An 18,476-nucleotide genomic window follows, 5' to 3' on the forward strand; every position below is an offset into this window, starting at 1 on the left:
TTTCATATGGCTACTTGTCTCCCGCAGGCTCATATACTAGAAGAGCCCCTGCTCTGCCTAATTCCAGACTTCTAAACCTACTCACTCAATCTAAGATAGTTACAAATTTAAACTCTTAAGTTGTGTTCACTTGGATGGAATGGAATGAAAAATTATAAGAAGTTTCATGGAGAAAGAAGAAAGTATGAGAGAATAGTGATTAAGTATGAGTGAGTCTAAATTTAATTAAAATTATATATATTTTCTATAATCTCCCCCAATTTAGAGTACAAATTTCATTCCTTTCTTCCCCTTACATTCCATTCAAGTGAACACAGCCTTAATACCACATTCTTTACCTCCTTACAAGTATGTTATTGTATGTTTTAGGACACACAGCATGTGTGTTTTTTGGGTCCCCATTCATTAACAATCATCCACTCCCGGAATAACTCCACAATTAACTAGTTTAATGTCATCATTCTAAAGGCTTTACTTCTTGAAAACATGAGGATAAACTGCATCTTCTAAAAAACTTTTCCCTACTCCATTTTTCTTCTGTGTCAGTGTTTTACTAAAGGGTGTAATAGTGTGGCAGTCAAAGTAGTGAAGAACAAGATAGAATCCCAGTTACCTTTAGGGACCGGCCCTCCTTCAAATCCAGAAAAGCACTTTGGAATTCTTCTAATAAAATGTGAAGGAAAGTTGTGCTTTATAGTCAATAATTCTATGATCCACATTAAAATACATAGTGACTGTGGTCTTTCCTATCATACCTTTCATCTGGACTGTGGTATGCATGCTGTTCATATTGCATGTCTCAGACGTAAGCTTGTAACAGACTCTGAAACTGTGCAGCAGATATATTACTTCAACAAAGGATCCGAAAAGTATAGAAAAGTTAAAAAGGATGATACTTAGACTATATTTTTGAAGGAGACTTAGACACCATTTATTTATGCAGATGATACATTCCAACATAGGCGAGTGTCGTGGTCCACCACATGAAACAAACTAGCTTCAAATTTCACTATGTTGGTTTAAACTTAGAAGGCCAGTGTTTTGAATTTATACATTGTCTTTGAGGTAGATAATTAGAAGGAATGTATTGATCATTATTTTCTGATTATTTACAATTTACATATCGAGAATCATAGTCTATGCAACAATTAATAAATGTGCTGATAGAAACAAATTAACAGAAGGAGTCTAGTTGGAAACATCGACAAGGTTCCAGTTCTTTTGAGTTATTGCAATGTAAGCAGAAGCTCTTTTGTCAATACCAGGTTCAGCTACCCACCGGCCTCTGTCTTCATCACTCGGATAAACTTTGTAAGATTTAACACAGTCATCCGTTCCACTTACGTCTTTGCCTCTTCGAGTTCTTGAACTCTTGAAAATGCTGAAGATACCGAATGACTTCTTCTGCCTGCTACCTCCCATTGTTACTAGGCGCAGAAGCAAACTTTAAGTGTTGGGAGAAAAGTAAGTTTTATCTGTGTGTGTGCTCTTGGTTTTGAAAATTAATTGGAAGCTGTGATGAATTTATAGCAAGATAGTCTCACTAAAGGTAGAGAATATATAAAGTCCAGGACTTTAAGTTTATTGGTGGAGATGAAATGATACGAAATTACTCCTGCTAGTGGGATGAAGCCTGATTTTATGTGAACCTCTGGTTAAGTTAATGGAAAAAAAACATGTTAAATGAGATACTTAATTAAAGAGACTGTTGCTTTCACCGCGCTTTCTTACAAGCCAAAAAAGAACTTAACCTCTTTCTGTAAATGTCTTATGGCTGGTGCAGACATTACTACAACTGTAATATTTCCATGTTTGTCGAATGAGGAATAGTCCAGCTTCCAAATTCCCTTAAAAATGAATTTCCTTGAAAATCTACGGAAGATTTAGTTGCGTGAATTTCTTTCTTAAATTGTGTATTTGTTATGTCTTTGTTTTCTCTTTCTGCTGCACGTTAAACTTTTAATATGCTGCCTGTCTAGTAGTCTGTTACAGGCAGTGACAACTAGTATCAACTTAGAAGCTCAAAGAGAAATATGAACTGTACTAAAATAACCCTTCTAGGCAGGAGAAGCCTCGGTGGCTAAGTCCTAGTGAATTAATCAGTTCTAGGAAGATGAAGCCTAGGTACCTGTAGATGAGGGGAACTCTAATGCTAAATATGAAATTAGCCATCCTGTCTAAGGATTTTTATTTTATGTTTATGACTTTCAGTTTTAACTTTTAACTGTGTTCATTTTATATTTTTTATATCAAAAACATCTGAATCCAAACTATTCAGTTCAACTAAAACCAGAAGCTCGAGGCACAAGGTCTAAGTGAAACCAGAAAAACTTTATACAGAGAATTCGAACACGGGTGTAGGAAACAGGCTTTTGGTGATTATGATTCATGAGGGTAGTGCATTACAGCTTCTGTACAAAACCTAAACCATCAAAATTGAACTAATAGAGTAATATGATAATACTATAACCTGAAATCCTAAAGAATGGAGTTAAGATGTACGAAAAATAGTTACTTTTAAGCTGTCATGCAGAACTTGTCTATTGATGTTCATGTCCACAACTTTTTGCATCAATGTTTGACAAGTAAAAAAATGATCCATTATTATTTCTATAAGAAGTACTCTTTCAGTTGTAATTAACTTTCTTAATAATCTCACAAGCTGCTTAATTACTACTCCTATAATATGGTTGTGTTTGGTCTAGGAGTTCTCACCTGAGAATCATGTTCTTTTTCAGATTTATGTCTGAGAAAAGAATTTTAAACATTCTTTTAGATATTTGTTTTGGATTTCAGATCTCTGCCAGTAAATGTTCTACTTTAGAGGAAAAATGAAGGTGGTTTGTTGGTGAGTGCACACAGCTGAAAATTCTTAAGATATGGAATAACTATTAGACTCTCTGGCCTATGTATGTTAATTATAACAGTACTGGTTATGTCGTCCAGATATTAGCGATGCAGCTTATTGGTCGTTTATCTTCCATATCATCGGCTCAGCATTTTGCTCGTTTACCTTATAGTTCAGCGCAATTATTGAAGTATGATACAATTATTCACCATGGAAAAATTATTGCAGATCGATATTCAATATTCACGGAGATCTTTAGAACAGCAGCATCATTGCCAGACATTCAATATTCAATGCATTCACACATGGCTCTAACATCTAGTCTCTTGCCTATGACAAAAAAAAATATGATCAGAAAGCATCTAACATGATAGTAGGACCCTTTCCAAGAAAGTATAAATAAATTTATAAAATTGTAAAGCAAAAAGGAAGAGGAAAGAAATGATTTGGCTAGCAGTTAAATTTTAAATTGTGCTGCTGTGAATTTACAAGGCCACTTAATAATCTTGATGCAGGACCTAAATCTCCCTCTCTTCCTGTCACAAGAGATGTGTCTGTTAGTCTGCGAGTATATTTAATATCTGCAACAAACTTGGTCTAAAAAAATCGACACTAAAATTTATCAAGCCAGCTGCTCCCAATAATATCTCTCATTAGGTTCTTGATGCCTCTGTAATCTTGAAGATGTTGAATAGGCCAAAGGTTACTTTTGGCTCCTACATTTACCTGAGCCTTCCATTGTGTCTGGTATAGACATAATAAGACAAGTCAAGTGTACACTTTAAAGTTCTTTTGTTGTGCTGTCTTAGTTACACTAACATGGATGGTCTGTAATGAAATTATAACAGAGATACCTCTTGGTTGGGAGTATAAATAGGTGGAGAATCTAGGTGGTCTAAGACTGTATCAAATGAAATGTCCACTGCATTTAAAGATGCAAGGATTTGAAATACTATGCTTCAATCATATTTAAGGGTCCCTAAAAGAATGCCAATTTTTTTGATTTAGTACTGTGTACCATGGGTCCATTATGTCTTTGAAACAATGACTAATTCAGTTTAATTCCATTTTTAAAAACTAATCCCAAGTGATTAGGCGGGAGAAGAGGGTTAAACTGAAAATTTTCCGAGGGCCAACACAAAATTAAGAGTATGAAATAATTTCTTTGAGTTGATTATTTATGGGGTTAAGTGGCTAATTCATACTGGCACTAAGATCTAACTTGCAACTGGGTTATTGAGCTCAAAAACCTAGCAGTTATATATATGGACTGCTAAAAGCTTGCATTTGAGTCATTAAACATAGGCAAAACTTGCAGAGCTACTAATTTCTGTTCACTTTTAATGGAAGTCCTTATAATCTTGACATAATTCAACATGAAACAACCAAAAATCAAACTCCATCCTTGTGTCCTCTCATCCTCCGGAAGAAAACTGAACACAAATCATGCATTTTATTGATAAAGAACGAAAACTGGTTTGAATGATCATTACTTATTACAGGCGATACATGCAACAGGCAAAGTAAAACACCACAATTGATAGAGTATTTGGCCTTGCAGTAACGATCTCTTCCCTGTTTGATGTGCACCAGTGTCCTTCACTGTGTTCTAACTCAATGCTCAGCAAAATACAAATTAAGTACTATAAGAAAAGCATGGTAAAGAACAACTGTGAATTACTATTGCTACTGAAACTAATACTCTCCATTCTACAGGAATTCAGGAAGGTATTCCTTGAAAATTTAGGTCTAAGTTATTCTTGTTGTTTGAGGTCATGCAATTAGATCTTTCCCCTGAGAAGGAATTCATATATAACCATATTGCATGTTCTAGATCATTTCTGTGACTTCTTTATCCGGTAAAGCTCAGAAAATGTAATCCAGATTTTACATGAGATGGAGATCATAAAGGAACGAAAAGCTGGACATGATGGACCCTTGAACTCACCAGAAGCGAAAGCCTGGAAGTAAGCAGGAAGGTGTAATGTAGAAATGTGCAGGAGACCAGGTTAGCTTGCTTCGCGAATGTCATGGTCACAAAGGTTCTATTTCTCAAGATGATTAACATTAATCACTAAAAACAGTTCTAATCAACATAATTAGTATGAGAACATATCATAGTATAGGTTTTTAAATTGGCTTTCTGTGTAATTATGAAGGCCAATGCATAAGATACTGGAAACACATGCAAATGAACAAAAATTAAATTTATTAAATCATGTTCTGAATATCTGCAATTTACATATTGAGAATCAAAATATACATAGTGCAACAATTATAAATGTACATAAGAATAAAGGAATTCACAGGCTTATATCATCTAATTGGAAACATCAGCAAGGTTCCAGTTTCTCTGCGATTTTGCAATGTAAGCAGAAGCTTTCCTGTCAATACCAGGCTCAGCTACCCATCGGCCTCTATCTTCATCACTTCGATACACTTTGTAAGACTTCACAAAGTCTTCAGTTCCACCCATGTCGTTGCCTCTTCGAGTTCTTGAACTCCTGAAAATGCTGAAAAGTCCAAAAGCCTTCTTCTGCCTGTTACCACCTCCCATTGTTTTCAGACACAGCTGAATGCAGACTACGACGAAAGAGAGTAGTATGTTGTGTATGCTCTTGGTTTTGCAGTTTAAATGGAAGCTCTAATGAATTTATAGTACTAGGGTAACTAAAGAGTGGAGAATCTTTGAGTTGCAAAACTTTTGATTATTGGTTTGTATCAAATGATATGAAACTAGTGGGAAGGGAAAAAAGGAAGTGCCTTTTGAATTGAACCTGAGTTTGATGGTTGACTGAAACATCCTTATTGGAGTATCTGATCAAAGGGATCTTCTGTTTCCTGGCACTTTCTTTCACTGTATGAAAAAACACTTGACCCCTATTAGTAAAATTTTTTGGTAGTTACTGCATCCAGTTGAATACAGAAATTCTTCTTCAGTTACTGCAACTGGTATGATTATCTTCGGCCAGTACTTATCAAATAATAAATATCTAACAAAATCTCGGCACGCAGTCTGGCCTATAATAATGCAGTTTTTAGTACTGAAATCAAAAGATTGTTGTCTGGTTTGGTACTAAACTTTTTGTAAAAGAAAAAAAAAAGTAGTTTTACATATCCATGCATTTGGAGGTTTATGATTCTATTCTATGTACAAGAACTTACAGTTGGTATCAACTAACAACCGAAACCGAAACGCTTAGCTATTCGTGTCGTCGGGGATCAGATCATGGTCGAGCGGGACGATAAAAATACCATCCCTGCAACCAAGACACTTAGCTTTCAATTCTTAAAAAATAGTGTTGCAGAACTTGTTAAATAACATATACAGTAATATGAAACACATTTCAAATGTAAATGCCATCTATAACACATAATACACGATCAGGGAACGAAGCTACATAGAAATCTAAACTTTACGAAAGTTTTTATATTGTCCCCGTAACACTAAATTTCGGGTTTAAATAGGATTGGCATTCTCTTCGTATATAAAAGACATTACTTTATGGACCAATTCCATGCTCTTCTTAATCTTGGGCTTGTACAAATGAAACACATGGGCTTCACCTTCAGTCTCCACCACCTCCACCTTTCCAGCCCATCCACTTTTACCCAACACCTCACCATAATACTTGGCTCTATATTTCAGAAAATCATCTTCTGTACCAAAAACCAAAGCCCTTTTGCACACCAAGCTCGACAATTTCGGATCCAAACCCGGGTTCATCCACGGGTCATCCGCTCCACTACTTGTTGGGCATGCTAATACCCAAAACTTCTCAATATAGGCCCTTTTTTCGGTATCATCCGTTTCTCCACCCACTGGATCCTTGCCCCAAAAATACGGATGCATGAGAATCAGCCCATCAAAGTCCAGCCCATTAACTTTCTCCGACCCGGCCCGCATAGCCATGCAATGCGCGATATTTGCACCCGCACTATCTCCCGATATATGTACACGTCCAAAATCGGCATACTCGCTGAGCCATGCCTCCGGGCCAGTGCCATTGCAATGAGAAGCCACCCATCGGATAGCATTCCAAGAATCATCGTAGGCCACCGGGACCGGATGTTCCGGTGGCCTTCTATAATCGATCGATATCAAAATAATGTTGCTTTCCGCGACAAAAGAATTAAGAAATGGCTGGTAAAAAGTGGAAAACGGTGTAAAACAATAAAATCCTCCCCCGTGGAAATAAATCACAAGCGGAAGTTTTTTGGCCGGGTCTCTGATTTTCGGTAGATAAAGCCTAGCAGATACTCCGCTCTCTGGTGTGACGAGCACGTCTTTGGATTCGACACCGGTTTCGGGATCAATGCCAGCAGGAACCGTGTCCGTGCCCATTAATCGTTCCACGGTACCATCTTTGTACACTCTTATAAAACGAGGCAGTTCATAATCCAGCTCTGCCATTACAAGGAGAATGAAGTGTGACAAAATTAGTGATCGTTGAAACTTGAAATGAGATAAGCCAGTGTTGATGTGTGGTGTCGAAATTGCCGATTGCCAATTATTTAAGTGAATAATGCTTCACTTTTATTATTAAAAAATTATTGGTCAAGTATGTCGTGCTCGTGAGATTAGTGGGATGTAGTCATGTAGATGTAATGGCCGGCGGAGACTAATAAATTACACATTCGTATCTTATTATGATTTATTATTAAAAGAAATTTCAACTTTTCGTTACATTATTGCCTATAATAAATATTACCCATCACTGTTATAATCAATATAAAAACATCTGCCATGAGATGAGAGAGCTTTGGCATAATTTCCACGCGACAGGAATTTTACATCATTTTTATAAAGTACAAGCTTGAAAATTTCAAGTTCCCAGAATTTGTCAAAGACTATTTTTATTTGTTACATTTAATCTTGTTATATCGACTAGATTTGTTAAAAATTATTTTTAATTATTAAGAGCGGTAAAAGAACTAAAGAACCGTAAAATATCTTAACAAAGTTTAGTTTAATTAATTAGTCACTGATTTTTATTATTTTAAAATAGTTGATTCTGTTTTTAACTGGTCAGAAAATATGTACTTCTTATGTCCCAACAAGCTATTTATGTTATTTTTTGGCACGTATTTCGAAACTTTTATAAAGAGTATTATTTCATAATATTTTTTAAAAAAAATTCTAAATAATTATTTGACGTTTAAATTTTTATTTGGAAAAAAAACACTCCCCATGCGAGCACTCTGATATTTAACTGAATAAGGTGGATTAGCCAGGAACAGATGAGACCCTTCAAGAACTGTATGCAGATGATATGAGGTATAAATATTCTCTGATCAGACTTCCAAGAACCATTTGTAGATGATATGAATTCAGAATCTACTGAGATATGATTTGGTGGAATTAATTCGCATCAGAAGTCAAGTTTAGGTTCAATCCAGCGATATGGAATTAATTTTAAGTTTAAAATTGGACTCGATGGAAGTTTTAGAGTGTAGAGTTTAGTTTGAAAACTCGAATCAAAATTAATAAACATTGAAAAAAATTTGGAGATAACAAATTTGACACGATGAAATATATGAAATAACTAATTACTTGTATGAACTATACATATAATACAAAGACAATAATGTAAGCTAGATTAGACTTGCGAGTTTTAAAAATCAAATAATTACAAAGTCGAACTCAGATTGATACTATTCAAAAGTTCAAACTCGAGTTCGACTCAATTACTTTTAATTATAATTTAAATATTTTTTTGAGGTAAAACAACTTACTTTCAACTCAACTGCAATCCATCAATTATAATATTTAAGACATATTATTGTTTAGCATTATTGAAATATAATTTTGTTATCTAATCTGATGCTTACATCATTATTTTGGTATTAATATTTTTTTAGAATTTCATAAATTTTAAAGGAAATAATACTCCACAAACATTCAAATAATATTATTCTATTCTCTGGGTTACTTTATTTCTCCCAAAACATTGAACTCTCCGTACAAATCACTTTTTATTGCAAACAATTAATAAACATAATCATATAAGGATTAATATTATTTATTTAATATATTATGTATTTCATTATTTATCTTTAATATATTATTAGTTATTATAAATTTATTAATAGAAATCAGAAACTAGATAGGATGCGTATATTCGATTTTTATTTTTTTTTGAAGTGGTAATCTAGATCCAGATTTATAAGAAATCCGGACAGGATATTGGATTCAATTTTTTTATTCAAATATCGGAATTTCTGATATTTTTCTTTAATTTAGATCGAAAATTTGGATTGTCCGATTTTCGGATTTTTATTCTCATTTCTGACTGTGACAACATAAAATTAACTTTTTCGAAACTCGAAAAATAGTGTATTGTTATTAAAGTTGCAATTCATTTAATTGTTTTTTTTCAAAAACATAAAAAAAATTGAAAAAATGTTGATTGTACTTTTGAAATTTAAAAACTTAGAGAGATACTATTTGTGTAATTTCTTTCAAAAGAATATTTATACTTGAAAACATGTTAAATATTCTCGGCATTTGAAGTAATCAAGTGATACCTGGGTTTGATGACGTAGAACTATGACACCAAACCAACCAGATAGCAAAGGCTAACAAACCACTGCGAGAAACAGCAACTAAAACAACATCAACGGAAAGGGAAGGCACAAAGAGACCACTCCTAGTCTCCTAGACTCCAATAAGGTTCTCAATGGCTGTCATAAGAATATGTATAAATTTTCCTATAAATTATCGTTTGTAGCTATAAATTTTTGATACTCTCTCCGTCCCTTTTTAGTTGTCACATTTGGTATTGTACTAGTCAAATTGATCAAAATTTAACTGAAATTTATTAATATTTTATCTATTGAAAAAATAAAAAATATACGTCACCGGAAATAACTTTTTTTTTTTGAGAAAATTAACTTTTAATCTACTTTAATATGTAATTTTTAGTTTTTTTTTTAAATAATGAAAGAGTGACTTATAATCTTTGGTCAAAAATTAGTCAATTTGATTAACAAAAATAGAAATGTGACAACTAAAAAACGAAGAGGAAATATCTTAAGATATGTATATAAAAGTCATAATTAACTAAAACAAGGATCGAGGAAGTCCCTTTATGTAATATATTAGAATTAAGATACATATTCTAAAGTATAAATTTTTGTTGTTTTATATAATGACGATTTTATGGCGTAATATTTTAAGCACTCTATGCCTTTCTTTTCTCATAACCTACTCTAATATTTATTTATATAAAAATATAACAACTCGATATAGGTATAATTTATAATTTTATTGTTTCAAATAATAATCATTAGTAAAAGTTGTTTAAATCTTTTATAATTGATTGTAGCTGTTTAACATTCTTGTATGAATATTCCATACTTAATAACTACAATGTTTAACTTAGACATTTAATTAATTAAATTATATAAATACATATATTACTTTTCAAAAATTAATAACATAATCTGTTGTACGAATATAAATTCAAAAATACAATTTATGATAATCAAAAAATTTTCATAACCTAACTTATATCCAAAATAGAATATAATTCTTATTTTTAACTACCACAATAACATAAGCTAATAATAAGTTAATACAAACTACAAATTAATCTAAACCAAACAATTAACATGTATCCTCCCACAAATCCCTTGATCGTCTCGAATATACCACACACAATAAACATGTATCCTCCCACAAATCCCTTAATCGTTTTTTTATAATCCGACTTTATTGTATTTTTCTTCATCTCCCAACAATCAATTTCCCTACCATATTTGATCCAAATAATCAATTTTCATATCATATTTTATATATTTCGATGTGATTTATAAGTTTTTTATTTTGATTTTTAGTTTTTATTCTAAGAGAGATTTGTAGTGGAGTGACACCGTGTGTGTGATGTTCAAGTGAGAACCATTAGAGAGAACCATAGAATCCTTGCCTTATTTTTAGTATTAAGTAGGATTCTGCAGCAGAACTTAAGTATTAGTTAGGGTTTTGCAGCAGAACTTCACATGCAAAAAAATGTCAATATCTATGTATTATATTTTAAAATTATTTTTGAACGATAAAAAAAACATGAACAAAACATGTATTTAGATTTAGATCCTAAAAATCTATTTAAAATTTAGAGTTCTGCAGCAGAACCTTTGTGGTTTCTATGATTCTATTTTAAAGATGGGTTCTCTCTAAAGCGCGACCTTTTATATATATAGGCCAATGCTCAAAACAGAACACTTTTAAAAAAAGAACAACACAGAACACTTTAGAATCAAATGTAGAATCTCATTAAAAACTTGAATTAAATTCAAATTTTAAGGTGATTAACGTTTTATTATGAATAAAAACAGTATCCACCATGTTTAACAATAAATATAAATTAAAAATAACATGATTCTATGTAAAATAATCGTGCAAAAGATATATCTATATGATTCTATTCTGGATTCTATTCTTGATTCTAATCTGGATTCTATAATATTTCATATTAATAATTTGGATGAGTTCGGATGTTAGAATTCATATATCAAATTTAATTACTACTCCCTCCGTCCCCCTCAATTGTTTACATTGGAGGGGGACACGGAGACCAAGACAATGTATGAAAAATGAGTAAAATTAGATGGAAAGTGGGTAAAGTGGTGGGACCTACCAATATTTAATAATAGATTTGAGATAGTGGAAGAAAGTAGTGGGTGTAATAGTAGTTTTTATTGTTAAATACTCCCTCCGTTTCAAAATACATGTCCACTTTAGCAAAAAAAATTTGTTTCAAAATACTTGTCCACTCCAACTTTCAATGTCAATTTATATTTCCAAAATCAACTCTCCTTCACATATTACAAATTCATATTTCCAAGATCAACCATACACCACACATTATGTTCAATTAATGACTTAATACACATCTTTTTTCTCACAATCCACTTTTCTTAAACTATGTGATTTTTTTAAAGTGGACATGTAATTTGAAACGGAGGGAGTATGAGATAGTAGTGGAAGATAGTGGGTGTAATGATGGGAAAAACTTACTATTTATAATAACGTAAAGAAATGAGAGGGACATCCCAAAATAGTAACTGTAAAGAAATGAGAGGGACAGAGAGAGTACTTAACTATGTAATTATAACCTTAACAAGTCATTTTTTATGAAAAATGAAGTGTTATGACAGTGTTCTGTGTTGTTTTTTTTTAAGGTGTTCTGTGTGGAGTGCAACCCTATATATATATATATATATATATAAATCCCCAGTCGACTAATATATATTAGATTACGATTTTAACACGAACAAATATCTAATAAATTAAAATTTATAAATATAAATGATAAAGAAATGAATATGAAACGTATTTTATACTCCCTCCGTCCCGTCCATTTCTTATCGAATGGGTTGGGCACGGAGATTAATAAATATGTATAAAGTAGTGGAAAAGAGGAAGCAAAGTGGGTAAAATGATGGGACCCATTTATTTTTAATGTATAAAAATAAGATAGTGGAGTAAAAGTAGTGTGAAAAGGAAGGAAAAGTGGAGAAGTGGTGGGACCCATTGACTATTTTTGGTAAGTTTTGAAATGTAAAGAATTGGGTGGGACACCCCAAAAAGGAAAGTGTAAAGAAATGGATGGGACGGAGTAGGGATGGCAATCGGGTCGGATCGGGTCGGGTTTCATGAAATCCATATCCAATCCGTTATATTTCGGATCGGATCGGGTTCGGGTTTGGATATTAAAATGTAAAATCCAAATCCAATCCGTCGGGTTTTTTCGGGTTTCGGATCGGATTCGGGTTTCAACCGGATATCTTAAAAAAAAAATTAAAAATTATAAACCTGTCTGAACTATGATAATTAAGTATTTTTTTTTCAAAATTAAGATTATTGGATTGGATTTTATTGGTTTAAATTAGAATAATATAAACTTAAACCATATTAATTTTCATTATTACCAATATACAATATATTTTATACAATATATTATTAATGAAGTATTTGTCTTAAATAGAAATCCTTATTCCTTTAACCTAGTCTATTGATATTGAGAGTATTATATTACATTCATCCAAATAATTAAATATAAATATGTTATATATATAGACACACACACACACATTCATATTAAATTATTTATAATATATATATAATATTCGGGTTTTTTTCGGGTTTCGGGTTCGGATCGGGTTCGGATAGGATTTCGGGTTTCGGATCAGATTTCGGATCGGTAGAGGTCATATCCATATCCAAATCCAAAAAATTTCGGGTACAAAAATCAAATCCATATCCAAATCCAAATCCAAAAATTCGGGTTCGGTATATCCAAAAATTCGGGTTTCGGATCGGGTATCCGTCGGATCGGATTATTTTGCCATCCCTAGGACGGAGGGAGTACATCACATGAGAAATAAAATAATTTTATTTAAATGAGTTGAACTAGATTTTTACTCGGCATATAAATCTAATAAAAATAAATTGTTTAAAATTGAATAAAATATAGAAGAAAACTCAAAAAACGTCATTCATTCTAATTCATAACTAATCATAATTATTTTTAAATGCAAAAATTGAAAATAACATGTTAATTTAAGATGACAAATTTCTACGTGATAATACTGAAGAACACAAATGAAGGACAACAAGAAGACAACTTAGCGGATACAGTATATTTTATAACCGAACCGAGAAAACGATGAACATATCATCAGATTGGTCAAACTTGGGGGAGAAGAGAATGAGAAAAAAACAGAGACTTTTCTGTTACTCCACGTAAATTAAGGAACATGACTATGATTCAATCTCATGTAACTAACCCCCCTCACAAGTCACCACATGAATTTATACATACCAAACTCAAATCACACTACAAATCCATCACACTTTTCGAGAAACAACAATGGCATCCGACGAAGAATTAGTTCACAACTTCCCTCCTTACTTTCAGGTCCTCAAAAACGGCGCCGTCAAGAGGTTCTTTAACGACTCTTTTTTTCCGACCACCGGCGATGAGCCCAACAGCGACGGCGTTTTGACCCGGGATGTTGTGGTCTCGACGGAGCCTAAAGTGGGTGCGAGGCTTTTCTTGCCGAAGATCACTGACCCGACCCGGAAGCTGCCGCTCCTGGTTTATATCCATGGAGGTGGGTTTTCGATCGGGTCGGCTTTTTTTAAGCTGTTTACGGATTATGTGAGTTCCCTCGTTGCGCTTTCTGGGGTTGTGGCGGTGTCGGTGGAGTATCGGTTGGCGCCGGAGAATCCGATTCCGGCGTGTTATGAGGATACTTGGGAGGTTTTGAAGTGGGTTGGTGGTCACGGGTCGGGTCAAGGGTCCGACCCGTGGTTGAACAAGTACGCGGATTTCGGGCGGGTGTTTTTGGCGGGGGATAGTGCGGGTGCGAATATTGCACACAACATGGCTGTTCGGGTCGGGTCGGAGGATCCGGGGGTGAAGATCTCGGGTATGGTTTTGGTGCACCCGTTTTTCGGGAATGATGAGGTGAGTCCAATGTGGAAGGTGATATGTCCGGATACAAGTGGGCCTGATGACCCGAGGTATAACCCGGCTGCAAATTCGGGTTTGATGGGGAAGATTGGGTGTGGGAAGGTGTTAGTTTGTATCGCCGGGAATGATGAGTTGAAGAGTAGGGGATTGAGTTATTACAAGGCGTTGAAGAAAAGTGAGTGGAGCGGCGAGACGGAGATTTTTGAGACCGAAGGTGAGGAGCATGTGTTTCATGTTTTTAATCCGGCTTGTGAGAAAGCTGCTGTGTTGCGAGAGAAAATTGCTCGTTATTTCAACAATTGACTGGAATCAAGTAGGCTGTCGGGGATGAATTAGTAGATGACAATGATCAATAAAATGAGAAGATCGTGAGACTTAGGTTTATTTTATTTTGTGTAGGTTATCTTTGTTTAATAAATCATGTGTTATTTACTTCAAAAATGAAACGTAGTTGAGGTTTAGAGTGAAATTTTTTCGAATGTACCTTGAAATATGTATCAGAGAATTTGAATCTTTAGGCCTTGATAATAATGGATATTGGCTGATGAAATTTGAGTTCGAAGTTCATCTTGTTGGCTTTAATTGAATTCCTTAGGAGCATAACATTTTTGGATCCATACTTTTACCGGAAACTATAAAGTTTCTCCATGGTTAAAAGATCTTCAGACTTGGATTCAGTGTGGTAATATGAGTTATTGAGAGGCAAATCTTTGTGGACAATGGAAGTTCCTGACAATGCTCTTGTGGCATCTTTGTCAGGTTATGAAGGAAACAAATGAACCTATTTGTGATATGATTTACAAGCCTGGAGAGATTTGAGCTTCTGATTAGGTGTGATCCCTGGATTCGTTGCTTTTCCCTTCTGTTGCCATATAAGCCAGATTTAATTTCAGCTGCTGAGTCCTCCGTTATGTCTAGTTTACCAGATTTCATAAATGGTAAGGTGATGGCTGGAAATTTTCTGGTGTCAAATTACCATTAATCTTTTGTAGCTTCGCGAGGCTGCTAGCAATATTTCTATTACTCTTCAAGACTCAGAATCCGGATGTGGGCTGGCGCCTGGTACAACCTGGTTTGGTCTCCGTTGTAAGTTCCTAAGTTTGGCTTCTACTTTGGGTTGGTATTTATGAGACGTTTAATAACAAGGTCACAAGGATCAGATGTTCGTTTGGATCTATATTGAACCTGCTATTTACTTTGCAATGAGTAAAGTCTGGGAAGTAAGACTTTAAATGACGTCGACTATGGATGCATCATTATGTTAGCATAACATAACCTGCATGTTGGTCACTATTCGAATTCTTTCTCTGGTTATGTTCTATGAATTGGATGAGAAATGCAGAGTGTTGGGCTTTGTTGCATTCAACTGATATCAAGCATCAGTACAGTAAACTTTATACTCCTACGTCTCACTTTTTTGCACACATTTCAATATGCTTTGCCCGGGCCTTAAATTATTATTTTTTTGAATTAAACCATCTTTTATCTATTTTTATTTAAAAAAGAAAATTTTAAAAATAATAATTTTAGAGGCCCGGTCAAAGCACATTGAAATATATGAAAAAGTCAAGCGTCATATGAAAAAAACAGAGGGAGAAATGGATAGGAGATTGCTCCGTGCTGCCAGCAGCCGATTAGCAGGAGAGCTAGTTGAGAAAACCAGAATGGTGGTCCGTGAGCTGTTTTCCTCAAGCAGCCGATTAGCAGGAGAGCTAGTTGAGAAAACCAGAATGGTGTCTCTTCTCTGTATTTGTGGAGGCTAGTTCCTGGAACTGCCTACTCTGGTCTTTTATGTTTGAGTTGGAGAGAATTTCTTCTAAAGAGCCCTGGGTAACCCCTGATATCTGTTTGTGCAAAGGTCATGGTCACAAATGTCATGTTTTGCAAGATGGTCGACATCTATCACCTGAACACTGGCGAGGTCACGATAATAAGTTTCTGAACATATACAATGAACAAATAACTTTTCAATTAATTGACCTTCTGGTGTAATTAACAAGGCTAATGTTTAAAATGAGAAGCATCAGCAAGGTTCCCGTACATTTGGTACAATCTTGGCTAGCAGTTAAATTCTGAAGGGTGCTGCTGTAGATTGAATAAGCCACTATACAATCCCATTGCAGGACCAAACTCCGAAACAGCTCAAGGTCTGCTAATGTCACACTCCCTCCAGACTCTTCCAGGGCAAATATGTCCGATTATAGTAAGAACGCTGAACGCTTGCTTATAGCCTAGTAGTTATCCTTCTCTTCCATTTTTACAGTAGATATATCTCTTCGTTGCAGAATATGAATTTTTGCAACAAACTTGGTGGAAAATTATACTGTAGATACTAGGAACGAGACATGGCAATTCGTTCACTACCTCTCATCTAGTGTACTTTCTTGTTTCAGTGTACTAGTCAAATCCAGCCGGGACTCGTTTATGATTCGTCTAATTTCGTATTCTCTACTTTTTCATGACCTGTTATCTTGTGACACTATATAAAAATAAATAATTATATATGTGAAAATATTATATTTTTAAATTGTATTTTTACAAATATACATTAAGTATAGATATCGCCATTATATTTATATACAATATTATAAATTAAATATTTTTTTAACTATGAATAGTAGCATTGTTCAAATATAAATTTTACATGCGGTCTATTTTCAGATCACGTACTTAAAATGAAAACACAAATGCTGAATTAAATTTTTATTTGGTGTTTTCGTGTCTACGTGTAAAATTTTCGGGTCTACTAACAGCCATCAGGCATCAGGTGAGCTACTTCCAATAATGTCTCACTCAAAATCATTTTATGTTCTCGATGTCTCGGAACCTGGAAGGTGTTAAACAGGCCAAAGGACTTCTTTTGGCTGCTACAATTACCTGAGCCTTCCGTTGTGTCTGGTATAGACATAATAAGACAAATTAAGCGTGCACTTTAAAGCTCCTTTTTTGTGATGTCTAAGTCACAATAACATGGATGGTCTGCAATGAAATTATATCAGAGATACCTCTTGGTTGGAGTATTAATAGGCCCAGAATCTAGGTGGTCTATGGCTGTATCAAATGAAACGTCCAGTGCATTTCAAAGATGCAGTGATTTGAAATAATATGCTTCAAATTCATGGTATCCTGTATAACTAAGACAAAATTGTTGATTTGATCCTTTTACCGCTGATCCAGAAGCCATCAGGCGGCCGAATAGGGTGAAATAGTTTTTACAGGGGTGATTCAGTGGCGGAACCAGGAATAAAAATGACAGGGCCTAAAAAATAAAATATAAACTTGTCATTTATAATTTAGAATTAGCCGGGGCTTAAATGGAAAAGGTCAGCTATTTTTTAAGAACAAAACATGACTAAATATTAAAAAAATCACAGATTTCTCTGACTTAGCCGGGGCTTTAACCCGGGTTAACCTTCCCCTGAATCGTCCACTGGGGTGATTATCAGAGAAAGAAAATTGGCTTAAATGATCATTACTCATTACAGGTGATACATGCAACACTCAAGTAAAGTATCAAACTTGATAGAGTATCTGGCCTTGCAGTTAAGCGCAGTACTGCAGTTACTGTCCGTCTGCAAGAAGCGTAGTGAAGATCTATTGCTGCTGAACCTAATAATTTGTCTACAAGAACGTGTTCCTTGAAAATCTTTTCAACAAACAGTTTGAAAGAAAAAAGGAAAATCTAGGACTACTCAGTTATTCTTGTTGTTTTAGGTCATGCAGTTAGATCTTTCTCCTGACAAGAAATTCTTGTGTAACCATAAGGCCTCTAGGAAATTTCTGCGACTGTTTTGGTCCATGAAGCGCACTACATATAATCCAAATTTGATATGCGAAAGAAATTAGAAAGGAATGAAGAGCTAGAGATGATTCACCCTTAAATTCAGAAAAGCAGAAGCCTGGAAATAAGCAAGCTGCTATAGTCTAGAAAAATAATAATTTGCAGGAGACTTGGTAACCTGTCTTCGTGAATGTCATTGCCACGAAGGCTGTGCTCTGCAAAATGGTGTACATCCATCATATGAAGAATGGCGATATGAACATAGTATTTGTGATTTCTGAACATATATGAGCATCTAGGTTTTTAATTTATTGACCTTCTGGAGAAATTTACAATTCCAAAAATTAAAGGAGACGAACTCATTAAC

The 18,476-nt window shown here is 34.3% G+C and overlaps 2 protein-coding genes across 2 annotated transcripts; one reads left to right on the forward strand and one right to left on the reverse strand.

The window, feature by feature from the left end:
• Positions 1 to 6,308: 6,308 nt before the first annotated feature.
• Positions 6,309 to 7,262, reverse strand: LOC108193961 (probable carboxylesterase 7). Its single transcript, XM_017360827.2, has one exon. The coding sequence runs from the start codon at positions 7,260 to 7,262 to the stop codon at positions 6,309 to 6,311; it is 954 nt and encodes a 317-aa protein (XP_017216316.1).
• A 6,254-nt stretch (positions 7,263 to 13,516) lies between these two features.
• LOC108213187 (2-hydroxyisoflavanone dehydratase-like) lies at positions 13,517 to 14,895 on the forward strand. Its single transcript, XM_017384961.2, has one exon. It carries the CDS (start codon positions 13,723 to 13,725, stop codon positions 14,629 to 14,631), a length of 909 nt encoding a protein of 302 aa, XP_017240450.1. The 5' UTR covers positions 13,517 to 13,722; the 3' UTR covers positions 14,632 to 14,895.
• The last annotated feature ends 3,581 nt before the right edge of the window (positions 14,896 to 18,476 follow it).

Source organism: Daucus carota, chromosome 1 (assembly GCF_001625215.2).
Source record: "Daucus carota subsp. sativus chromosome 1, DH1 v3.0, whole genome shotgun sequence".
NCBI lineage: Eukaryota > Viridiplantae > Streptophyta > Magnoliopsida > Apiales > Apiaceae > Daucus > Daucus carota.

Excerpts from the sequence above, each read along its gene's own strand:
- LOC108193961 (XM_017360827.2), bottom strand. The coding sequence starts at position 7,262 with ATGGCAGAGCTGGATTATGAACTGCCTCGTTTTATAAGAGTGTACAAA.
- LOC108213187 (XM_017384961.2), top strand. The coding sequence starts at position 13,723 with ATGGCATCCGACGAAGAATTAGTTCACAACTTCCCTCCTTACTTTCAG.